The sequence below is a fragment of the Euphorbia lathyris genome, chromosome 2, assembly GCF_963576675.1.
Source record: "Euphorbia lathyris chromosome 2, ddEupLath1.1, whole genome shotgun sequence".
Classification (NCBI taxonomy): domain Eukaryota; kingdom Viridiplantae; phylum Streptophyta; class Magnoliopsida; order Malpighiales; family Euphorbiaceae; genus Euphorbia; species Euphorbia lathyris.
Window position 1 is genome coordinate 79,654,240 of NC_088911.1, and position 26,233 is coordinate 79,680,472.

Below are 26,233 nucleotides of genomic sequence, written 5' to 3' on the forward strand. Positions count from 1 at the left end.
AAAAGACGGTCAAAATAAAGATCTTGGAAAAGTAATATCTATTATTGATCGCAATAATGTACGACGCTTCCTAGAGTATTACTAGAAGTATCTGACCTATATGATCCCACCCACTATATATTGAATTGATATCACGAACAATAAATGCACAAATATTGTGAGGTTGTAAGGAAGATAATGTTGAGATGAGTAACTCTCTACAAGAAATTAGACGTCCAAACCATGTGTCAGATAAATTAAGTAGTGACCCATTTGTTGATGGAATGATACATGGAGATCTATTGGGTACTTATAATGTCGAGCATGATGATGTTGTAGATATATTTATCCCTGAAACACAACCAATTGATAACGTTCTTCCCAAAATAAATGCACGAGTTGACTATATCCCATCAAGTATTTATAAGACATATGACAAAGATAGAAAAAGAAAGAGGGTTAATCCATTTCAGTGGCTTCCAGAGGTCCATAATCCACCCATGATTCCTATTATATCTAAATATCAACATGGGTGGTCAGTTCAAAGGTACATGATATATTCTTAAACAAATGAGAATTGTAAGATGCACTTGGGAGACATACAATTCAAGATAAATATGAATCAAAGGTCTACAATTGCAACAAGTCTTTGCTTGAAGTTAAATGTACACATGATGTATGTAAGTGGCAGGCTAGAGCTATCGTGATACATAATTCTGAGATGTTTAAGCTTCAAGGAATGGATATGATGGACCAACACACTTGTAGACATGTATGTAGAGTTGCTTCTGAGTTCCGGTTAACTAATGCATATCAGTGGGTAGATAGTTACTACAAAAACGAAACACTTAAATTGGCTTACATTAAGTCTATATATCCAGTTGGACACCAGTCTGAATGTAATAACCCTATGAAATTTCTCTTCTATAACTAGAAGACCATCTAGTGACCGGCCGAGAAGTCAAAATATAAGACCATCTCAAGGTGAAGATGCAGCAGGTGCGGGTTTATTGGGCATATTAGTTGAATTATCATCTACCGGTACCAAATACATCATGACTTCAAAATGAAATCTTAAGTTCTTCAAACTTTAGAGTGTCAGGTCATCGATTAGATGTATAAGTAATATGGTTTAAATGTATAACGTCATTGAATTTTATTCAGTTTCGATTCAATTTCATTGAATTTTATTCAGTTTCAAATCAATTTCATTTAGCTTTATTCTATTTCACTCAATTGTGAAGTAACTCTAGTTTAGTGCTTCACATTTTATATAAATTGCGAACTACTATATAAATTGTGATTCACAATACCTCAAATACGAACTTAATTACCAAAATGCGAAGCTTATTTCAGAAGTTTTGTAAATTGTGAACCAGTATATAAAACTGCGATTCATAATTTCCTCAAATGCGAACTATCTCTGCCAAAATGCGAAGAGTGTGTGGAGTTTCAGTCAGTTTCACTCAATTTCACACGATTTCACTTGATTTCTTAACATAAAGCACTATAATTTCACTTAACTTCATAACACAAATCACTTTAATTTCACAACGTAAAAGCACTCTAATTTCACTCTAATTTCATTCAATTTCACTTAATTGCATAATGTAATATTTGGATTAAATGTATAAAGCACAATGTAAAGTCATAATATTATATACATAATAATTAAAAATGTACATATAATGTCAACAATCCAAAAGGGTCCCATGTAACAACTCAATAGCTATATGAGAGCTAAAAAAATACCATTGGCTCTGGTGAAGTCAAACTCACGACCTTCAGATAAATACTATGCAAAATACATGTAAAGACTCCACAATCATTAGATAGTGTCTCATGTTGTGGAACCTCAAATACCCTACTCCATTGCATGGTCAGAATACCTTGTGCACTTGAATAATGAAAGTAACTGACCCGTTTCATAATCCTCGAAATGGAAAATAGAAAGGGAGCTAAGAATGTTCCTAGCTTCTTATCAGGATAATATGTTGTATATGTGGAGATGCCCCTCCACCAAATTTAGTTCCCTACATACCCAATGCTCATTATTGATGTTGAATGATATGAATACCCTTTTAATCTCCTTACAATGTCTCAAATAAGCATCCAGAATGGATCCATTGACTACATCAACATACATTGAATCGTATTTGTATCCCAGAGCCGTACACTCATCCCGACGGGATGTCAACATCGGTCAACCATGCATCAATATTTGTCCGATCTGAGCGAATGTCTTTTGAACCATATTGACAGCGCTTCAGTAATCAAGAAAAGACATCAATGTGCTGATACATTCCTGCCATCTTGCTCATTTCTCTCATCATTACCGCTATATTGCTCCTTAACCTCATCATTCCCGCCACCTCACGAATGTCTTTTGAACCATATCGAGACTTTAGACGTTTTCCATCTAAGCATGCGTAGAGGGAGACAATTTGGTTTTTTCATGTAGTATGTCTCTGTCACCTTCCAAAGCTCAAATATCCAAACATGTACAAAGGAGATAAACAAGTAAGTAAACTATATTTTTACAACTCCTACATCAACAATATATATACAATTCATACCTCGACTATGTGTGCTAGCCCTCGTAGATGACATTTAGCAGGAGCGTTCTTTTCTCTAGAATCAATGGCTTTTCTATCTTTTGAGATAACTTTCGTCATGGTCTTGTAAGTCTCATACCAAGCCACCTATCTCAATGGGAACACATCAAACAATGTTGGATAATCAACAAATGCTAGCCAATTAGTATTCACCAATCGAGTTTTACGGGTGGTGATCAAACAACGATGTATGGAATACAACATCACAATACTAACGGTTTCACCGTCATCCTTCTTGCTCCAATCAATATATACAACACTTCAAATGTGGTGAGTTATAAGATCTAATCTTTTGAAGTACTTGCTTATTATTTCCTTTTTATTTAGCTTTTTGATCCTTTTCGCCATCTCCTCCAAACCACTAAAAGGCAAGATAGAGATAAGCCTGAACTCCCAATCCCCAAATCCCGTTTCAACTCCTCCAATAGAGAACCACATCTCTCTAGGGAGAGATCCAACATGATCAATCTCCCTTGTTAACAACGCATGGACAATGGTAGTGGAAAAAATGACATTATCCAAATCCATTAGATGTCCGAAACATCTACTTTTGAAGGCCTTTATCTGTGAGACGTCAATTTATTTTGCAGTTCAATCATGGCAGCAATATCATATCTTACTGTTATTATGCATTTTGAATCCAAGCTCCACGTATACTTGAATTTCACACCACTATCTGATTTTAACTTTGCCACTCGAGTCTATAAAAATGAAAACAATTTGCATTTTAAACAATACAATGCGCACTTCATACTTACAATTTGCATTTAATTAAAAACAATTTCTGATTTGTAAAACATAACAACTTTGTAATTGACCTTAAGGCTTCACATTTACCTATTTGCGAAGAAAAACTATTCACATTTTCGTTCAATTGCCAAACAAAATTAAAATTGTGGATCACAATCCAAGTTAAACGTTCACAATATCCATTTTGCGAAGCCTTTTGTTAAAAATGTCTTTACAATTCCTTAGAAGTCTTCACATTTACCTATCTGCAAAGCCATTTTGATGAAAAATGGCTTCGCAATTCATTAGAAGTCTTCACATTTACCTATTTGTGAAGCCCTTTTGCTGAAATAAGACTTCACAATTCATCAATAGGCTTCTCATTTCCTATTTGCAAAGTTCTAGACGAGGCTTTGGGGTTTATTGCTTTGTAATTTGGTAATTCCGAATCAAATTCATAAGATGCGAAGTATCACAAATGAACTGTAAATCTAAAAATTTCGACTTCTAAACCAATAACTCGAATAAATACATCCTAAATGAGTTAAAAAAAAGGTTAATTACAAATAACTACCATGTGGTTTGACCGATTTGCGATGTGGTACCTGTGGTATTTTTTTGCAAACACAACCCTATGGTTGTCACCGTTAGCAAAATCAAGGAAACGGTAAAAAATCTGTTAAATCAAAGGGGCATTTCGGGAAGAAAAAAAATTGACTTGTTTTTTTGACTTTTTTGGTTGACCTTCTTCTTCCTTCTCTCTCCTCCTCTCTCTTTTTTTCCATTCTTCTTCCATTGTTGTTCTTCCTCTTCCTCCTCCTTCTCCTCCTCATTTCTTCTTCTTCTTCTTCTTCTTCTTCTTCTTCTTCTTCCTCCTCCTCCTCCTCCTCCTCCTCATTTCTTCTTCTTCTTCTTCTTCTTCTTCTTTGAAATTCTGAAATCAATTGAAACAAACCCATATTTTTCTTCTTCTTCTTCTTCCTCCTCTTCTTTGAAATTCTGAAATCAATTGAAACAAACCAATTTTATTTATACAAATTGATATTGTTCTTCAAGGGTTTAATTTCTTTCTCATTCGTAACTTTTAATTTCATCAGCAATGCTTCTCTTTAGATTATAAAAACCCATCATGTGAAGCACGCCATATTCCCGAGTCATTTTCGTTATTGTTGGATCATCTGGGTGCATCTATTGTGGATATATTTTTCATCAGTGAGGAAGGAGGGATCAGTTGGGTTGAATTTTTTAGAGGGTATCGGAGTTTTTAAATTCTGCACGTTGACGTTTAGAAATTTGAAGAATTCTGGAAATTTCCAGAATTCTAGAAAAATTTCTAGAATTATGGAAATTTCATAATTTAAAAAAAATAGAAAAAGAAGAAAAGAAGAAAAAAGGAAGAAGAACAGAATAGAGAAGGAAGAAGGAGAAGAAAAGAGAGGAGGAGGAGGAGGAAGAAGATGAAGAACAATGGAAGAAGAAGATGGAAGAAGAATGAGAGAGGAGAGGGAGAAAGAAAAATCATAAAATAAAAAAAAATCGTTTTCCCCAAATTACTCCTCTGTCACGTCATCATTTTAACGGTTTCCATCCATTTGCCTTGATTTTGCTAACAGTGACAACCACAGGGTTGTGTTTGTAAAAAAAATACCACAGGTACCACATCGCAAATTGGCCAAACCACAGGGTAGTTATTTGTAATTAACCCTTAAAAAAACCATCATTATACCATTAACACTAACTCTAACCAAACATAACATATTAAATCCATGCTTAATCACAACAAAATCAAAACCCTAAAATATATCCGACATACATAAAGAAAAACCAAAATAGATGGAGAAAACTTAATAGTTTATCAGATTTCTCGGTTTGAGGCTCGTCAGACATTACATACGTTAGGATTCAAACTCGAAACCTAACTTAGAGCATCTCTAATAGAGGATGCCTAAAAAAGTGTCAAAACTTAACACATAATCCCAAAATATAATATTTTATTGTCTCTTTCATCCACATCACTTTTGACAACTTTTACTTAAAAAATGCTCCAACAGAGGTTGCTTGAAAAGTTGTCATTATAATCCTACAAATTATTATTTTATTATAAATATTAAAAATAAAAGGGTACAGATTTTATTATTTCTAGGAGAGGGACCACATATTTTATATTAAAAACTAATTAAACAAGCTTGCTAAGAGGTTGTCAAAAATTGGTAACTTTTTTTGACACTCACAATTACTCCAATAGTGAACACTCTTTAAAAGTTACCAAACCTGATCCCACATCAGCTGACACTCTTTGGACACCTTTATTGGAGATGCTATTAGGTGACTTGAGGGCTACCTTAATTGGTTCTACTAGTAAGATTTTTGGTAACCCGATTAAGGTAATAATATTTTTGACACACTAACTTTAGTTTTGTATCTCGAGAAGAAAGAATGGCCTACTTTTATTTTAGGGTATACTTTTTACCTAACACACTGTTTAGTCCCCCTATTTTGGAAAACACATTATAAGGTCTCTAACTTTTGTCAATATTAACCATTTGATCATTTTGTCTAGTTTTTTTAGATTTGTAATCGTTATATTTTAGCATAAACAGATATATATAAACTAACAGAGTAACATGGTCAACTTGTATAATACTGTGGTTGTCTTCAAAGCTAAGATATGTTCGGTTAAAAATCTAAAAAAATAGATAAAAGGACCACAAGGTTAATATTGGCAAAAGATAGGGACCTTAAAATGTATTTTTTAAAATAGGGAGACTAAACAGTGTGTTAGGTAAAAACTGGGGGACTAATAAATTATTTACCCTTTACTTAGGAGGATTATATCATCTCACCTCACGAGAAAATGAAATGAAGGTTTAGTTAGTACGCGCTTTCCTTCAACTAATGAAGAGTTTTAATATTAATTAAAAAGAGAAAAGAAAAACGCACAGTAATCAAATGCAAGAGCTAAACTGAAAAGTCTTCGATTCAAAAAAGAAGAAAATAAAAAATAACAAGGCAAAAGCAAAAGCAAAGAAAGACAGACAGAGAGAGAAAGAGCTCATTCACTTTCAACGCAACCAAAATGCGCAATCCTAAATCATGAAAGATAAATTGCTCTTCTCTACAGTTTTTTTTTTTTGTCCAGCGACGATTGCGGGCCGTCCACTTCCTTTCTCTTCCTTCCTCCAATTTACGCGGTACTCTTCTTTTCCACTCCAAATCCAAACTCTCTGATTTGGTTTCTACATGCTCACCAACTATCTTTCTGCTGTTAGTGCTCTATCACTTGACTTAATTTCCAGTTTTCATTTTTGGTGTGTCTTCTGTTTTTAATTATTTCAACTAGATTTTGTAGACTTTTGTTTACTTGAGTTTACGGATTTGAATTCCGTTTGGTTGGTGAGGAAATGTGGGAGCAGAGTAAGGGAATTTCCTTGTGTTTGGTAGTTTCTACTTTTTAAGTGCCTCTTCGTCGGAGAATTTGGATTTGTTGTGCTTCCTCGATATGTTTTGCCTCTTGATTCTCTCAGTTTTGACTTTCTTCTTGGTTGATGGGAAAAGTTTGGAAAATGCTGAGAATTCCAAGTGAATTGAAATGATCGAGGGTTTTTCCATTTGGAAAAAAGAACTAGGGTGTTTTGGTTCTATTCTTGTTTGGAATTCCCTTGAGTTTTTCTTCCTTTTTACACCAGGGAGATTCGGGCAACCTTTTTTTCTTCTTCTTCTTTTACTGATTTTTGGATTTGAAGTTTGAGTTATTATTTAGTTAGTTAAATGATGTGCGAGAAATTAAGATAATCTGGTACTGGGTTCATGTATCTTTGGTTGACTATTGGTTTTACTTAATTTCTTTATCTTAGTTGAGCTAGGAGTTCCTTCTGGTGGAATCAAAGTCATGATTTTTTGTTGGAGAAGAAACTTAGGACCTTGGATTTGGTAGTCTAAATACTTGGGGAAGTTGAAGTTGGTTTGCTATTACCAAACTCAATTTCCTGGAGTGTAGTATTAGTATCAAATATGTTATGTTAAGACTGATTCCTACTGATTCTCTAAAAGCTACAGTTTTCTACTGTTGTCATCTCTCTATTGGTGCGGGGAGGAGTGGGGCAGAGGGTTTGGAGAATGCAAAAGATAGTTGCAGAAATAGGAAAGTTGGGAGTTAGGGGTGGGTGGGGGCTGATTGGAAGACTCATACCAATAGTAGAAGCGCAAAATTGAGCTAGATTTGATTGATTCCTTAAATAAGATTGGGTATTTGAATTAAAAGTCCTATGTGAAATTGAAAATTATCAAGGTTCTGGAATGCCAAATGTAATGATACTTTATTTACCTTTTGTGCACTGGTTTTCTGTTTTTAATTTTTATGTTAATATTGATGTACTCATATTGACAATTGCAACAATTTATAATTCTAAGTTAATGGACTATTTTTATGTCTTCTTCTTTTACAGGAAATGCTTGACATCTTGAATAATCAGTACGTTCTGTGGAATGCTTGATCCCATATGTTCATTGAGATTCTTAAGTTGAAAAGTTTGTGTTTCTATAATTGTTGAACTCAAGTGTATTTCTAGAAGTAGGAGTTAGCAGAACTCTTTGTTTATATTCCTTTTCCCCCTTCAAAGAAAAAAAAGTGGAAGTCTTTATTGATTGAAATACATGGAGTCTGCAAGGTGTTGGTTTAACAAACTGAAGTCAAAAGATAAGTTGAAGTCTGCAAAAAAGAAAGAAACCACAGGCAATGGGAAGGAAGGAATAAAAGCACCCACAAGTGAAGAAGCACCATCAAATGTAACCAAGCAGAGGGTGGCTGCAGCAAAGCAGTATATTGAAAACCATTACAAAAAGCAGATGAAGGACCTGGAAGAAAGGAAGGAGCGGTATGGTTTAATGCTTCTTTTCATGCGAATGCAGTTAAATAAAAGTAGCAACATGGTCAGATTTAGTTTCACCTTTGACTTTTCTTCATCAAGATCAGTACTGGTTCAGTACTTGTATTTATATGCTTAATTTTTGCGAGTTGTGTTTCCTCTTACTCTTGAAATGAAATTGCGTGCTGTTCCCCTTGTTCCATAAATAGACTTTGGTTAGTCACATTTTCAGGGCTATTATAGAGATCAACTTATGTTTCAGCTCTTTTTCTTTTCATAGCTTTATTATTTCCTTTTGTTACTTCTTGAGTTTCATCTGCTATTCAGTTAGGATGGAAATTTTACAAAGCAGTTCTACGTACATTCTTTCTGTAGAATCTGGGTATGTACAAATGTGTCTAGTGCAAGTGTGACTATATGTGTCAAAATTATGTTTTTCTCATTATTGATGGGCTTTCCAGTACTGAACTTTAAGAGTCGGAATTCTTATATAGTGAAAAAGACTATCACATGTAACTGCAGGGTGCAAATTGGGAATCCGGTTGAAACTTACATGGTCTAAATTTGGATGTGAGCTTTAGTTCCTTATTTGAAGCTTAAAATTTCACTTTTTGTTGTTTTCTGTTGTTTTTGTGATGTATTTTAGTAAAAGTTCTCAACAACATCTATGGTTGAATATGAATTTGTAGTATATGTGCTGAAAATGGTTCCTTTCCTATATGCTAGCATTTGTTAGGGATTCAACATAATCACTCAAAATAGACCACTTTTATTTTTGTCTCTCTTTCTTGTAAAATCTTTTTGTCTGACATGCATGAACATGATGCGCCCCACTGATCAAATCTCACTGTTCAGGTGTTGAAGACTATACCAAGTAAATGGTAAAAACTCCTGCATGAACATATTGGAAAAGTACTGGGGTGGTAGATAATTTTGTTAAGATTAACATATTGAAACTTGTCTCAAAGTTTTAGGGCATTAAACACAACCTTTGGACCCCATCTTTTTAAGATTAAGAATATTGGTATGATCCTAGAGTATTTGTCTTTTTATATTGTTGGATAAGCGGTGAACTTGAGTTCTAGATGATTTTATACTTCAGGATTTCGAAATTAATTTGTCATGTAATGGTCTTAAATTACATACAGGGCCTGTTTGGATTGCTGTCTACAGCTAAAAATTAGTATCTAGATACCTATTTGGACACTTTCTGCAGACTGTTGTAATGGATTCTTGTTCATGGACACTTTGTGTGCACTTTTTTTTTTGTTTGTTTATCAGTTTTTGTATGAACAATAAGCTTGATTATTGTTCTGAGATCGTTTCACTGATCTGGCGTTTGAATTTATGATCTTAGCATGTTGTAATTCTGTTTGGTTCTTATGGTTTCTTGAAGGCGTATCATACTGGAGAAGAAGTTGGCTGATGCTGAGGTCTCTGAGGAAGAGCAAAATAACTTACTGAAAAACTTAGAGAAGAAGGAAACAGAATACATGCGCATTCAGAGACATAAAATGGGCGCTGATGATTTTGAGCCCTTGACAATGATAGGAAAGGGTGCTTTTGGGGAGGTAATTGTCAATTTGCCTTCTCAATATAGCATATTCTTGAAATGTATAGGCATGACATAACTCTTTCCTATTTTGCTTGCATAAGTTCAGTCCAAAATCACAGAGTAGAAATGTGTGCGCTGATTAACATAAACATTAGAAAAGCAATTTCTTTGTCTCTAAGCATAGTTAAAAGGCACATGTCACACTAAGGCGCAAGGGGGTCATGTAGCCACGGCGATGGTGCACGCCAAAACGACAGCAGGCGCATTAAAATTTATAAAACTATAAATAATGGTAATATTTAAGCTGTAAGAAATTATAAATTCAAATTCAAAATTTTATAAATACTAAACCATGACAATATTTTGTTTGTAGACATGCATAACATAGTAAATGTTTGTTTAAGTGTTTGTTACTGTTTGTACATGTGCATTAGCATAATAATTGTATATGTAGGCAAACACAATTCTGTTTGTATAAACATAGTACAAACCTAGTAGTGATAATACGAAGTACAGACATTGTGGAATCAATCAAATATCAGTTCTCAATTCTGTTTGTACACGTGCATAATACAAAGTACAAACAGTGGAATAAATCAAATATCAATTTAGAATAAACAGTAAGCTGAAGCAGAAGTTTATTAGATCATTGTGTTCTCAGTTGTGCGGCTCTGACTCGTACTCTTCCAATTCAAGCATGTATATTTTGTTTTCTTTCTTTGTTTTTTTGTTTATTTTGGATCCTTAGACGTGTCTAATCCAAGGGTGAACATAAACCTACAATAGAACACTTTAAAAAACCCTAAATACATACATATGCCACTGAGGCGCGCCTCTGATCTCTGTGCCTTGGCGCACAAAGGCGCGCCTCACGTGCGCCAAGGTGACTGCACCCGCCATGAAGGGTGGTGAGACGATAGGCCTGGAGCCTTGTGCGCCATGCGCCTTTGGCGCACCATTGATAACTATGTCTCTAAGGATTCTTTTGGTTCAGTTCTGGTTAATTAAGTTTGAGTATAGATTCAATTATAGATGATTTTGTATAGTGAGAGACAAATCATTGGTAGTTTGAGTATAGATTCAATTATAGATGGATTTCGTGACTTGAAAGGTTAGACAGTCTCTGTTTTGATAAATTATGAATAATATAATATATTTTGATCTCTTTATTGTATGTGATAAAAAAAAATATTGAATTTTTTCCCCCCCTCATGACTTTATCCAGCATCCGCCCCTGGTTGGCTATATAAATGATTTCTAGATTCACTTTTGCAGACATTGATGTTCTTCCTACAATTTCTTAAATTAATTAGAATTTCTTTTTATCTCTTCTCTAACTTTGTGAAATTCCAGGTTCGAGTTTGTAGGGAAAAGTCAACTGGTCATGTATATGCCATGAAGAAGCTGAAGAAATCAGAGATGCTTCGCAGAGGCCAGGTATTCTATTTTATCAAGCCTCTCGGACCTTGTGTGTGGAGTTTTGATCACTTTGCTCATTACCATTTTGGATATAAAATGTTCAGGTTGAACATGTCAAAGCAGAAAGGAACCTACTTGCAGAGGTTGAGAGCAATTGTATTGTTAAACTATATTGTTCCTTCCAGGATGAAGAGTATCTATATCTCATCATGGAATATCTACCTGGTGGAGACATGATGACTTTACTTATGCGTAAGGATACATTAACTGAAGATGAGGCAAGGTTCTATGTTGGTGAAACTGTCCTTGCTATTGAATCTATTCATAAACATAATTATATTCATAGGTAAATCATTTTTTTTCTTGATATATGATGTGTTTCTTTTTTGCATACCTATGATATTACATGTGTCCTAAGCTTACCTGTGCACATATGGACAGGGACATCAAGCCTGATAATTTACTACTTGATAGAAATGGTCACATGAAATTATCAGATTTTGGATTGTGTAAACCACTAGATTGTAGTAATCTCCAAGAAAAAGATTTTACTGCTGCACACAAACTTAGTGGAGCTCTTCAGAGTGATGGACGCCCTGCAGCACCAAAACGCACACAACAGGAGCAATTGCTGCATTGGCAGAGGAATCGGAGGATGCTTGTAGGTTTTTATTATTATTTATAATAGTGGCATTCCTCTTTATGGTGATAATGTTGCTAATTAAGTGAAAACATTTAGTTCTTTTGCATGATTTTCTTGTGCTTTGCTTTTGTTAGATTTGTGAAAACACCATGAGTTCTGGCTTTGCATAATCTAGTCTCCCTTTTAGGAACCACAATTATGGTGCATAAATGACTTAGTTTTGGTAGAAAGTACGCCATTTTTGTTTATTAAATGGCTTATATGTTGACTTGAGCATTTGATTTTAAAGTCTGGACCAAAATGGATATTGGAGGAAACTCAGGTTGGTTACTGTAATTTTCTTTAACTGTTTCTTCTATGACCAACAGCTGTATTCTTGGTAACTTAAACTTTGCATGTGTTCATTGTCTAAAAATTGTAGGGAAAAATATCATTTCATGTTCTCAACTTACATGATCTAAGTAACTACATGGGAATTGCTATTGTTTGAACTTGCAGAATTTTTTTGTTGCAGGCATATTCTACTGTTGGAACACCTGATTACATTGCCCCAGAAGTTTTGCTGAAGAAAGGATATGGAATGGAATGTGATTGGTTGGTAAACTGAAAATTTGCTTCCACAGTTCATTTATATTTCTGATGCAAATTTAAATGAGATTATGATATATGCAGGTGGTCTCTTGGTGCAATTATGTATGAAATGCTTGTGGGATATCCTCCATTTTACTCGGATGAGCCTATGTCTACTTGTAGGAAGGTAAATAAGAATTAGCTTCTCATCACTCAAAGATTGAAAAGAAGAAAAGGCACCCACTTCTCATATATTAACACCTTGCGTATGGCAAACTGACACTTTTAGGCATGCTTAGTTCTGTATGTTCTTTCTTTTTTCTCATTTTTTTAATGCAAAACCATGACAAATCTTGCCATGAATTTAAAAATCTGTTTGTGATCCTTCGTAATAGAAAAATGGCTGTCATGGAAGTAAAATAACAGTCACAACATAACTAAGCAATTTTTTTTTTTAAATATGCGTTGTAGACTTCGCTTGTTTATATTTTGTAGTTGCTCATCTTCCTGAGCTCTACTTTATGTATGAATTTTATTTAACCTATTTCGTGTTAGTAATATGTTTGGCTTGGTTCTCTGTCTTTTGATTCATTAATTTTGTTAATTTTATTCAACATCATCATTTTCTGAATTCTTTACTTGCAATGCAGATTGTTAATTGGAGAACTCATTTAAAATTTCCAGAGGAAGCAAAGTTATCTCCAGAAGCTAAAGATCTTATAAGTAGACTATTATGTAATGTTGATCAGAGGCTAGGGACAAAAGGCGCAGATGAAATTAAGGTGTTTTGTGGTGTGTGCTGTTCTAAGTTCTTTGGCTTAATCTTTAAACAGTGTTTAACTGTCTATTTATCTGGTTTATCCAGGTTCACCCATGGTTTAAAGGTATTGAGTGGGACAAACTATATCAAATAAAAGCTGCTTTTATTCCCGAGGTTAATGATGAGTTGGACACCCAAAACTTCGAAAAATTTGAGGAGGTAGATTAATATTTCTTCTAATCTGGATCACTACTTGTTTGCTCGCATTTTGTTCTTCGTCTTTCTTCCATTCACACAAGTCTTTTGCAGACTGATAACCAAGTTCATACATCAGCAAAAGCTGGTCCGTGGAGGAAGGTTGGTACTGAAGATTTTATTTTTCATTTGCTAATCATAAGGAGTTATTGTTGTAGTATCAATGTATCATCATTACTTTCTGTCGGAGTACATGCCTCTTTGAAGATACAAGTGCTGCATGGCTACCAGTTGTTTCTTATAACTGTCCTTTGTAGATTTTTTTTTTTTTTTAATTTTTTCTTTAATTCTAGCTCTGTAGTGGTCAAATTGCTTTTCCCACTAGATATGAGGATTGTTATCTAAGACGTGCACAAGTTTGTTGTTTTAGAGGACAGTCGTGTGATTTGAGAGAAGTCAATCACTTCTCAAATAACGTTTCTTATCTTCATTTGATCTAGCGTGCTCAAATGTATATGATATTCCTTTCCTAATGAGATTGGACATATGATTTTGATTCCAACTGAGAATTAACAGCTGTGTAATCTGCGCATAATAATTTAATTAATTAGCGTTGCATAACATTTATCATTTCAAAATTTTGTGACTAAGTGTTGTTATTTTTGTCTTTACTGCAGATGCTATCATCAAAGGATATCAATTTCGTGGGTTATACATATAAGAACTTTGAAATTGTAAATGATAACCAGTTACCTGGGATTGGTAGGTTCTTTTCTTCAAACTATTATGCATGTAAGATATATTTTCTCAGAAAATCTAATGCCTATACATGTCATCAAGACAAATGGGAAACTTCTTAATCAATTTGGTTTGTAGCCTGTTCTTTTGGGGAAGGGGATAGCATATATATATATATATATATATATACATATATATATATATATCATAGTTGTCAAAGGCGCACCTCAAGCTCAAAAGACGCTAGCTCCAGGCATGTCGCCTTAGAAGCCAAACGGCAGGCTCTGTTCAAGAGGCGTGTCCTAGTCGTAAATTTAGAAGCTACAGTGTTTTTAAGATAAATTTAGACATCTTTTTCCTTTCCTTCATAAATTATGGATTCTGTCCTCATGGTTATTAAGCTTGTATATGATTATCATGTCATAATGCTGAACATGCTTTTGTTTTCAATGCATTACCTTACGCAGCTGATCTTAAGAAGAAGAGCACAAAGCTTAAGAGGCCGTCTATCAAGTCCCTTTTTGGTTAGTTAATTTTTCAAAGCTTCTCTAACAATTAAGAATGCATTTTACTAAGTCCATTTATTTTGTCATCTGGTGATTAGGATTTCATACAGATGCAACATGGACAGTTGATTAAAGTCTCTCTATACTATTATAGAGATGCATGCATAACCCACAGTAATTGGCTTATAATCCGCATCTCTGTGGGGAATCTGCAATTAGTCAAATACCCATTTTTTGCGGGCTACATTAGAGTAGAATTTGCAAACACTTCTGTTCTGGAGTTCTCTTCTCCATCTGTCTATGATCCTGCAAGTTGACCTCTTTTGATGTCTTCTTTTGCAGAAATGATGTCTGATTATCATTTGTGTATAGGAGTGGCGGGTTTTGTTTAAGATAGATGAGTGATATTATGGTGTGGTTTAATTTATTCTCTTTTTTGTTGAATTTCCAGAGTCAAGATTTAGTGTTCGTTTAAGATATAATTTGATAAATGAAAAATCCTTAGCATGAAATTTCATGGAAAAGCCTCACCATTTTTATCCGAATGTGCATTTTGGTTTTGTAAATTTACTGTCTTAGCTTCATAGAACATCATTCATCTTTTGGTCAAGATGTAAGATCTCTGTTTTGTGAATATTGTATTTGGTCTGATGCAGAAGGCGAGTCAGTTAATGGCAGTCAACCCGTGCAAGGGAGCTTCTTAAGCATGCTACCTCCGAAAATAGATGAAGGTTCTGAGCTAACTAGTAGATCCAAATGAGCCGTAGCAATGCATGCATTGGATCAGCATGAGTTTGTTGGATATGTTGAATTCAAGGTTGGCTGAAGAAGGTTGATGGTGTTGTGTATTGATTAGGGCGTTTGGTTCTGCTGATTGATTAATGTATGTTTTCCGGGATGAAAGTTCTAAGAGCGAAGGCTCCGAAGAAAGAGTGGTACTAGATGCTAATTGGGTGTTGGCTTAGTTTTAGCTTTCTTTGTAAAATAATCTCATCATGGTATATATTCTTTTTTTTTTTTGAGATTTGTTATGTATTTCATTTTTCCTCTCTAGGAAAATGAGTACGGAGCTTGTGTTTTGGATTTTGTTGTAATTATTAATTATGTTGGGTTCATTATAGTTGTAAGATTATACGTGTAATTAGTAACATTTTTGAGTCCCTAAATCATTGTTTTATCCAGGGGGGAGCTCAATGACTATTTGATTAACCTGTCTGTATTGATTAATTACTACAGCTCTTGGTTTTCTCAGAGTTGTGATTCAGTCAGTTGAATTGATATTTGGTTAAAGTTGACTAGTCTTGCTGTTGTTGCTTCAGAGAAGTTATGGGCCTGTCATGTCAGCCTGAGTCGTAGTAGTACTAGTAGTGATTTTCATTATCAATTTCTTTGCCATGGGTGGAACACAAATTTTCTTTTTATTGTATTATTAGCAAGCAATGGTTTTTTAATTGTTATTAATTATTTTTATTTTTTATTTTACAAAAAGGTTTAAAGGGTTCTTCTACTCATTATCAATGGACTGGGAGAATACTTCAACTGGTTCAGAAAAAAAAAAAAAAAAAAAAACTTGCATATTGGTGGGTCCCTGCCATGAACAATGAGTACCCTAAGCTGAAAATATCGGGGTATAGGTAATCCTTGGTTGGTTAGGCTTTATTTTGTTTTTTTAAGGGATAAGGTAATAAAATAGGTTTAAGGTTTTTGGGGAAGTACCAATTTAGGTTTAACGTTCAAACTAGCATCAATATAGGCTTAACGTTTACAACATGATATTAATTTAGGTTTAACGTTTATAATATATCATCAATTTAGGCATTACGTACAAAATAGAATAAATATAGGCTTAACGTTTATAAAAATAATACGAATTTAAGCTTAACGTTTACAAAATATATACAATTTAAGCTAAATGTCATAATTAAATTAATCATATTATATTCTTTCTCTATTAACTTTATATGTTTTTTTTTATTTAGTTCCGTATTCCTATTTATTATAATACAATTAATTAGTTATAAATAGGAATACGGAACTAAATAAAAAAAAAACATATAAAGTTAATAGGGAAAGAATATAATATGATTAATTTAATTATGACATTTAGCTTAAATTGTATATATTTTGTAAACGTTAAGCTTAAATTCGTATTATTTTGTAAACGTTAAGCCTATATTTATGCTATTTTGTACGTGAGGCATAAATTGATGCTATATTGTAAACGTTAAGCCTAAATTGATATTATGTTGTGAACGTTAAGACTATATTGGTGCTATTTTGAACGTTGAGTCTAAATTGGTATTTCCCCAAAAACCTTAGGCCTATTTTGGTACCTTATCCTTTTTTTAATGGAAGTTAAAAAACTTAATACTGGTGGATTTTGGTTCCTATACCTAATGGAGCCATGAGTATCTTAAGTTGAAACTACAAAGGTATGTCAGTTTGTATGTTAGTAGATAGGGGTGGCAACCGGGCGGGGTGGAGGCGGTTTTGCATTCCTCATTCTGCCCCCAATATTTTCAGAGGCGGTTTTGGAGAATTTCAAAAAAATGTTTGGGGATTTTTTGGCACCCACATCCGTCCGCACGGTTCTCCACGCGTTTTGGAGAATCATCAATCCCCAAATAAAATTTTAAAAATGTTCCAGATTAAAAAATTACTTAATCCCCAAATTTAAAATTCACGTGTTACTGGTATAAAATATCAGTTTAGAGTATCAATAAAATAAAATTATATAATATAACTTTAGAGCAACAATAAAACAAAATTAAAGTACTGATATAATTAAAAAAGACTTAGCATTCAGTATCAGTATTGATATAATAAAAAAAATCCAGCATTCAGTACTGATATATCTAAATACATGTGATATACCAAGAGTAGCAATAAAACAAAATTAAAGTACTAATATAATAAAAAAAAACTCAGTATTTAGTACTAATATATCTAAATACATGTAATATACCAAGAACAACAATAAAACTAAATTAAATTGTTGTAGATGTAGATAATAGTATTACAGTAAAACCTCTATATAGGAATACTCTATATAAGAATAACCTCTATTTTGTTATAAAAATATCCGGTCCCAACTTGGGCTAGTTATAAATAGGAATAACCTCTCAAACGTTATTTGTTATACACTTTTCAAGTCACACCTTTAGAATTCAAACTAAATTATAAAATATTAAAAAAATATTGAAATTATCTATGAGTTGGAAACTCAGGCTGCAACTTGAAATTATAAATATTTAGTATTCTCATTATGTTTACATTTTTCCAATAAAACTCTTCCAATTATCTATATATTAAAAACCTAAAGTTCTAAATATTTAAATTGTTCCATTAATGTCTATATATTCAAACAACTTTACATAAATATTTTCTGAATAATAATAATTAGAGAGTTCTTGTTATTGTTAAAAATTTAAAATTTTATGTGTTAGAAATTTTTTATTATACCAAACTCTATTTAGTAATAACCTCCCAATTGTTATACAAATAGTCCGGTCTCAAGTGTATTCCTATATAGAGGTTTGACTGTAGTTAACTTATCATAATGCTGATTATTTTTTTAATCACATTTAAATACTAATTATCTTATATATATATATATATATGAGAAAATCTTCTATGGTATTCAACCTATCCCATAGAACCCAAAAAAATAGCCCTTCAATAAATGCAGATCATATTTCTCTCTCCTCAATTAATTCTTAGACTTTCTCTCTCCATTTACCTTTACAATTCGCCATTTTTACAGAAAATCAGATGTATTGTTTCCAGATTCCGGTGCTAGGTTCCAGATTCCGGCAACAAGTTTCCAAATTCCGGCCACCGCGATATAATTTTGCAGCCACCGCGAAAAATTTCCGATTAGCGAAGGAAAATTTTATTTAATTTTTCGTTGAGGGACACTTTTCCGTTGATTCCAAAAACTCAATTTATGTATTCTGGGCAATCGCTTTTATCGTCCATGGACAAGTTTTAATGTAACCAAAGAAGAATACGTTTCCATTTGACTGTTAATTGGACTATAGAAAAATTTTCAAGGGAGAATGATATTGCAATTTATTCGGTTTTTCGTTGAGGGACAGTTTTCCGTTGAGACCAAAACCTCAATTACGTCTCATGGGCAATCATTTTTATCGTTCAGGGACAAGTTTTAATGTAACCAAACAATAAGACGTTTTCATATGACTATTAATTGGACTATAGCAAAGGACACTTTCAATTTTTGTAATCAATCAATAGATTCTGCAAAAGACAGTTGGTTGCTGCATTTACCACAAAATCATCCATCCACAGAATTATATATAGTAGGCTTTTGGTACGATGTAATGTAATGCAATGAAATGTAATAAATGTTGTAATGCAATCGTGACTCGTTAAGCGAACCGAATCGTAAGATACAGTTAAACTTTATGATATTATAAAAAAATTGTCGATTCGGATCGAAATAAAGCTGAATTGAATCCAATAGTAATATTCAAATCCAGAACCAAAAGATTATAATTTTAGTGGTTGTTGTTCAAACACAAACCGGAGAATGGAGTAAAAAGTTAAAAAGTAACATGAGAATTTGCTTAAATATACTTCTATTCAGAAATTATTTCCCTAATTCGATCAAGTTCGGCATAAACTCTGTCGTACCTTTCTTTGATTTCAGTTTTCTTTCTATTGTATATTGCCTATCGGTCCGTACTTGTTTGTTCTAATCCTCCTATCAAATTAGATAAGTGTCTCTTCCTCCCCTTTAATTCAGCATAATTGTAGTCCATAATCTCAATTTTTTTTATCCCAACTGAGAAAGTTCAGACATCCTAGTGCAACCTTTTCCATTGTCACACTTTCAGAAACACAGCTTTCACCGGTGTATTTAATCTGAAATGAGGCTTCATTTAAGAAGAGAACTGTGTTACATATGAACTTCTGTGGGAAATCTTCATCATCGGTATCCTGGTGAGTGAATTCGTGTATTGGCTCTTGCAAAGACAGTTGCTGAACTGCCTCCTTCAATATATCCGAATTTTTGAATGTAATGGTATTCATCTAAGAAATCGGTTATAAAACCAAAAAAAAGGTCGAATATTAATACAAGAAATAAGGTAAACATAAGGAGAACAAGAAACATTAAAAGCCTAGACTGGTTAGACTTGTACACTCTCCATTTGAACCTGTTCTTAACTGCATATTTTCCAAGTGCATCTTGCAATGCTCGTTTGTTTGAAAATATATCATGCACTTTCAAACCAATAACCCCTTTTGATGCACTAGCTTCAATAGGAAGCATATGTGCATCATGGACCTCTGGGAGCCATCGAAATGGATCAGTCCTCTTTCTTTTTCTTTTTTCATCACCCGCCTTATAGATACTTATTGATTCATTGCTTTCGGGAACATCTTCGCGATGAGATTGTTTCCGAGGGATAGATTGTTCATCATTTACCGTTTATTTGGCGTCAAAATGTCCCCAAATGTCTTCTTCGTACATCGTTTCTTCCAAAAAGAAAACCAGATCCGAGCTAATATCATCTAAACTAAGGTTGGATGCAAGGTTAAAATCAGTGATATTTTCTTTTTCTGGCCGATGAGTTCGGACTTCAATTGTTGTGTTTACTTCAGCGATTGTGTCCACTTCAATAGTAGCATCACAACTTGATTGAATAACATTCTCTGTCTTCATAGCTTGTGGTTGGATTGTTCGTGATTCAAAATTAACATATAGTGGGATAACATTGCTTGGATTCATTCGACAATACTCAATGAAGCACTCAACATTACTTGAATCAACAATCGGAACTACTATCCTAGGAATTTTGTTGGGACCATATGTAGTTTGCACAGTCATACGTACGTCAAATGATGTTGAATCAACACGTGCAGAAGTGTATACTCTCTCTTGAAGCATTTCAAAGTTGATTTTTGTTGACAGTCGAAGCAACTTCGATTCACCCCCTCGTATGTCATGGCTTTTCCCATGGTTTTCCATTGACCATTCCATATGATCACACACAATAAATGGTTGGTTGATATAATGCTACCAAAGATAAAATATAATGTCAAACAATCTACTGAAGCAAACAAATTACATTTGCTTCGCAGTTACTTGATCTGCGAAGCAAATTGTCAAACTACGAATTCTCAGATCATAAAGTCTGCGAATGTAGTTATGTGTTTCAGACTGATCCGCAGTCTTCGCAGATAGCTGATCCGTGAAGCTTTAAAGCTTCGCAATTTTGCGATTCTGCGAAGCAAAATCACAAACTCTGAAGCTATCGGGTTAACCAAAACTAACTTCAAATATAAAATTTTCAAATGTATCACTTCAAAAGCACAAATCTAACAAATCCAACGAGATTTATATATGTGAAATTAACATAATACTTACATAAAAAGCTTGAATCTTGGATTGATGTATGAAAATGAAGGATTCCAATCTTGCTCCAAGAAAGGAAAAGAGAGAGAAAGAAGGAGGAAGAAGATTCTAAGTTGTTATGTATAGGAATGGTATAATGAGTAATTCCTAATGAAATAGTTTAGATATATGTAAATGAGCATCCAATTTGACCAAATTTTATAATTTAGTCTATTATGTTATCCCAATCCTTATTTATTCTTAACCTTTACGGGGTGTTTGTTAGATGGGATAAAAACACGGGAATAAAGATAACAAAATGAAGATGAGTTGTCTCATGTTTGTTTTAGAGATAGATTAGGGAGACAAGAGAGAGATATGAGTCTTATCCTGGTAAGTGTTTAATTAGGAGCTGCAGATGCTGGGAGTGAATCCTCCACCAATGCTATTGAAGAAGGAGCATATTCAATACACCACCTCTAGCTATCAATCCTATACCCAAGAGGGTGTGGTATAAGAAGGTGGGATAAACTCATGCGATTTTAATAGGATGGAAAAGTCTATATTATTCCTCAAATTAATGTTATGCAGTTTAAATAAGATTAAAATAGTAAACCATTTATCATTATTGCAACCATTTATCTCTATCCCAATAGAATACCAAACGTCCCGTTATTGATCAAATATCAAACACTTTCTAAAATATCCTAACATTTATCTTTATCTTTATCTCAATAGAATACCAAACGTCCCGTTATTTATCAAATACCAAACACGTTCTAAAGCTATTTTAAGTGTACCAAATGAAAGTATATAGTTTGATGGCATGTGTTGAAATATTTCTTCAAATGTAAATGACCCTGTCCAAGTATCTAGTTTTGTAAATTTCCCATAAAATTGATTGAAAAATGAAAATTAAATTAGTAATTAAAGCTAGAGGATGGGTGGAGTGCAGACTGGAAGCAAATAAGGTCGGCGGAAATTTTCGAATTTATCTACTTGAGTGGAGCTCCTAGCGTTTCTTCTTTAGTTTCGTTTTTGTTACTTGGCGCGCTCTCTCACTTCCCGGTCCGTCTCCATCTGCGAACATGCAGGTAATGCTTGCTTCAATTCTTCGATTCATTCTTTTTCTGAAGTTTTTCTGTTCTAAAATCATAAAGTAAACCCTAACTTGCCAACTGAAGGATGTCTTATTGTTTTTGCGCAGGCCAGTGATAGGTTTAACATCAATTCCCAGCTTGAGCATCTTCAAGCTAAATATGTTGGGACCGGTCACGCAGATTTAAATCGATTGTGAGTTTTCCCTTCCCCGGTTCTTTGTTTTTTTTTTTTTGGTTTTCATTGCGTTTACTTAGATGTGAATCCTTTTGTATTTGATCAGTGAATGGGCGGTGAACATTCAGCGTGATAGCTATGCATCATATGTTGGCCATTACCCTATACTGGCTTACTTTGCTATTGCCGAAAATGAGTCCATTGGAAGGGAACGTTACAACTTCATGCAGGTTCCTTTTCTGTTCCCTTGATTTTATCATACTGATATTATTTGAAGTTGCTCTGTTTAGGAGATGGGAAGTTGGATATTTGCTTATTAATTAGATTCAAATGCAATTTGGTGATGTATGATTTTGACAACAACAACAAAGCCTTAGTCCCGAAATGATTCGGGGTCAGCTAACATGAACCATATATTTTGGTTCATGTCATAAGACGTGGCTAAGTTTTACGCTGGCCGCCACAAACCTACCGCAACACTCCTCCTTTGTCTGGGCTTGGGACCGGCTGTAAATGTCACCAAGCGACCCTCACAGGCGGAGTTTGATGTATGATTTTGACGTTTGGAAAAAAAACCTGCTGATTTAGAGGTCCATTGCTTTGTTGCACAAACATGATCAGATTTTTTTGCTGAGTCGATGAAACAAGGACAAGGAGAGAGTTAGGAATCACTGGCATCTTTAGATAAAAAAAGAGAGTATAGTTTTAGTTGACAAGCAGTTGTTTGTAGCGTTTCTTTTCTGAGCTGAATTAATGAGTTTCGGATATTCATGCTGTTGACATCCCAATTTCCTTGCAAGTATTTGTTCTGTAATACATGTTCGACTGCTGTATGAGAAATCCCTATGAATGCAATTGGTGTACTTTTGTCAGAATATTGATCAAGCTCTGTTTTGGAGATAAGGAGAATTTTGATATTGGATTCCCCCAAAATGTCTTGGGAAAATGAGAAATACGAATATTATTTGGTATGCCGCATGATTACATAAAGCACAGTCTCACTCCCAACAATTTGTTCCGGTGATATTAATTTTCTGCAATTTGCCATCCATTTATTTGAGGTTATATCATCAGCATATAAAAGTCATTTCTTCTTTCTCTCATGTTCTGGATTCCTCCTTTTGCTCTCTTGTTAATATGACTTTTCTAGTGAGTCCATAGTTTTGCAAATAGAGCTTCAGCAAGCCCCTACATACTCATGAACTGAGTTTTCAATAACGTTGTAACTGCTTTATGTGGTATTATTATAGGGAGAGTTGATGACGTTGACTTCGTTGCTTGAGTTTAGCTATAGCTTTAATATGTAATTATCATTGGTAAGCTCAAAGCTTCACATATTTAATACTTGGCTAAACCCTTGGACTCTTGAGGAATTAAGAGGTTGTGTCAATGATTTTTAAGGTGAGAAGTTTAGACTATTGAAGTGAATGATACGTGCAAAAAGAATAGGGGAAGAGGTTTTTACAAGATTGAAGTGCACAAACTTTTTAGTTAGATGAGTTGCTAGTCTTGCTCCTGGATGTTGGATAGGGGGATAGGATGTTCCATTCTGTTTATTTCTTAGTCTTTTATTCTGCAGATGGATAATTGGTGATAGCTATATGATTTTCTTGTAGGTCTTGCATACATTTCAATGATTTTACCTTTTTTTTTTCTTTTTTTGTATTTGTGCAGAAAATGCTGTTACCATGCGGTCTACCCCCTGAGAGAGAAGATGATTGAGAGTGCACGCTTCAAGTTAGAACATTCCAATTTGGGTCTTTGTTGGCCTTGGAGCTTGTCGTTTGGGTGATATTCTTGTGCTATTTCTTTATGTATGCTTGAAAGTAACAATTGACTCTTCCGAATATCTGCGTAAGTGTTTTAGTTTTAATTTACTTGCGGAACAGTGTAAAATTTGATAGGTGTGAAACACCTAAAATGGAATTATGCTTGTTCATCATTCAAGCTTGGTTTCTGTCTTTTGCTTGACAGAATTTAGTTATTTTGCTATGTGGGTGTGTGTAAGATATATACTGTTGCAGATCTTGCTGCTTTAAAACACGTCTAGATGTGTTGAAAATCTACCTTATTGATATAGTTTAGTAGCTCTCTCGCCATTTTCAACGTAAGATTCAGTTTAGTTTTGCTCTCGTCTTCACAGGACCAAGTCGTTTCAATTTCATTCTTTTTTAACTATAAAACTAAAACCCTTTGAATCGAAAGAATTGCATAGTCTCGTGTTTTTAAGACTAATTGGATTTTCATTGTGAATTACAACACTTGATTGGAAAAAAGTTATTTCTAATACATAACCTTCATAAAGTAAAGGTATTTTTAATACATAGCCTTCATAAAATAACTTTTTTTAAATGAAAATGGATATGGATAAGAAAGCCCCTGGATTAAATGGTGAGAATTTTGCCAATTTGCTTGGGTTTGTAGAGTGTTTGGTGAGAGAGAATAAATGCATTACTATACATGTAATATGCTCACTCAACAAGACAGATTAGGGGTTTCTTTCTTAAATTCATTATTATCAAATTAAATCACTTTTAAATGTTTAATTCTATCTAAAGACTGTCTTTCTGTGTGGTTTTTTAGAGAGGGAAAAATGGAGATGCACCTTCCTTGTACTATTGCATATATAGATTGACGGGGGTTTTAAAGCGGTTTCTATTTAATTGCCTCAACTCAACTGCTTCCTTTCCAGCCAAGCTACTTACTGTCACCATCATTTCATTTCCCATGCTTCTCTGCGTCCTGTGAATTTCATTTTTTTACCCCTAGATCTTTGTTTTTGTGCCAATTGATTAAGGGGGTTTACTTGTGTTTTCTATGAATATTTGTGCAAATGTGTTTTCAATTCAGAATCTTTCTTCAATTTCAGTGATGGGTAGTGTGAAAATGCTGCTTTTGTGTTTCTTAACCTGAAAACTTCGAGAATCACTTGTACTGAAGCAAATAAGAGATTGGATCCAGAATGAATAATGCCAAACGGATGGATCCACTATCAAGTGAGCATGAGAAGGTGTTCTAGATTTGGTGTTTCTCATGCTCTTTTGCTCTTCATTTCTTGCTTTCTTGGATTCACCAGCTACGGAGAAAGAGGTTTTGCTGGAATTCAGAGCCGGCATCATTGATCCAAATAACAGCTTAGCAACCTGGCTTTCAAGTGATTCTAATGTTTAAGTTATTTATTTCTTTTTAAATCTGAAGAATTATATGCTCGAGTAAACGGTAATACTGAGAGCAAGTGAAACAAAAGGAGTGTGTTTCTGTTCTCTATTGAATATTTGTGGAGTTGCTGAAACTGAAAAGTGACAGGAGGAATATTCTACAAGCCTTTTTATTCTATCCAAATTGTAGATGTATCTGCAAAATTTTAATTTAAGAACATCAATTTACGAAAGAGAATGAATTACGAGTATATGTAGAATTGATCTCCATGTCAAGAAAAATTATTAGAAACACCCAATTCTACATGTCAAATGGACTTTTATGCATATGGATCTAGAGAAATCTTACTATTTTAATTATTAAGTGGGATCCAGGGGCGGAGCCAGGGGGTAGGGGAGGGTCTCCCGAACCTCCGGCCTCCTCCTGGTAATTAGGTTATCTGCCATGGCCAGACGAAGAAGAAGAGGGTTCCCTTTCTTTTTTTTTTTTAATTCACTTAAGTCCAAAACGACATCGTTTTGGACTTATGAAACGACGTCGTTTCATTAAAGTCCAAAACGACGTCGTTTTGGACTTAAGTGAATTAAAAAAAAAGGGTTAAGGTGCAAAAATACCTCTAACGTTTTGGGTTAGGAGCAATTTTACCCCTAACGTCTAAAATGGTGCAATTTTACCCCTAACGTTTGTAGCCAGGAGCAATTTTACCCCTAACGTTGATAAATTGGGTCAATTTCAGAAATAATTCATCAAACTGTCTTCTCGGTCATAAATCTTATCATCTATACTTCACACGTGCGTCATTTTATCAATAACAAATCATAGACATATGTCGGGATGTGAAAAAAAATAAAAAAATAAATAAAAATA

General features: G+C 34.0%; 2 protein-coding genes across 3 annotated transcripts; both read left to right on the forward strand.

The window, feature by feature from the left end:
- The first annotated feature begins 6,298 nt into the window (after positions 1 to 6,298).
- Positions 6,299 to 15,774, forward strand: LOC136218701 (uncharacterized). 2 transcript variants are annotated; one of them, XM_066005764.1, is made up of 14 exons: positions 6,299 to 6,587; positions 7,769 to 8,197; positions 9,585 to 9,759; positions 11,097 to 11,180; positions 11,267 to 11,508; positions 11,604 to 11,823; positions 12,320 to 12,399; positions 12,478 to 12,562; positions 13,026 to 13,157; positions 13,241 to 13,354; positions 13,445 to 13,492; positions 14,008 to 14,092; positions 14,536 to 14,592; positions 15,231 to 15,774. In XM_066005764.1, exons 2-14 carry the CDS (start codon positions 7,977 to 7,979, stop codon positions 15,332 to 15,334), a joined length of 1,647 nt encoding a protein of 548 aa, XP_065861836.1. In that variant the 5' UTR covers positions 6,299 to 6,587; positions 7,769 to 7,976; the 3' UTR covers positions 15,335 to 15,774. The 2 variants fall into 2 exon arrangements, with proteins under 2 accessions (XP_065861836.1, XP_065861835.1); XM_066005763.1 differs by having other exon boundaries at positions 6,299 to 6,514.
- Positions 15,775 to 21,858: 6,084 nt separating this feature from the next.
- Positions 21,859 to 24,199, forward strand: LOC136218702 (uncharacterized protein At4g14342). Its single transcript, XM_066005765.1, has 4 exons — positions 21,859 to 22,026; positions 22,140 to 22,225; positions 22,314 to 22,437; positions 23,882 to 24,199. The coding sequence occupies exons 1-4, from the start codon at positions 22,021 to 22,023 to the stop codon at positions 23,927 to 23,929; spliced, it is 264 nt and encodes an 87-aa protein (XP_065861837.1). The 5' UTR covers positions 21,859 to 22,020; the 3' UTR covers positions 23,930 to 24,199.
- The last annotated feature ends 2,034 nt before the right edge of the window (positions 24,200 to 26,233 follow it).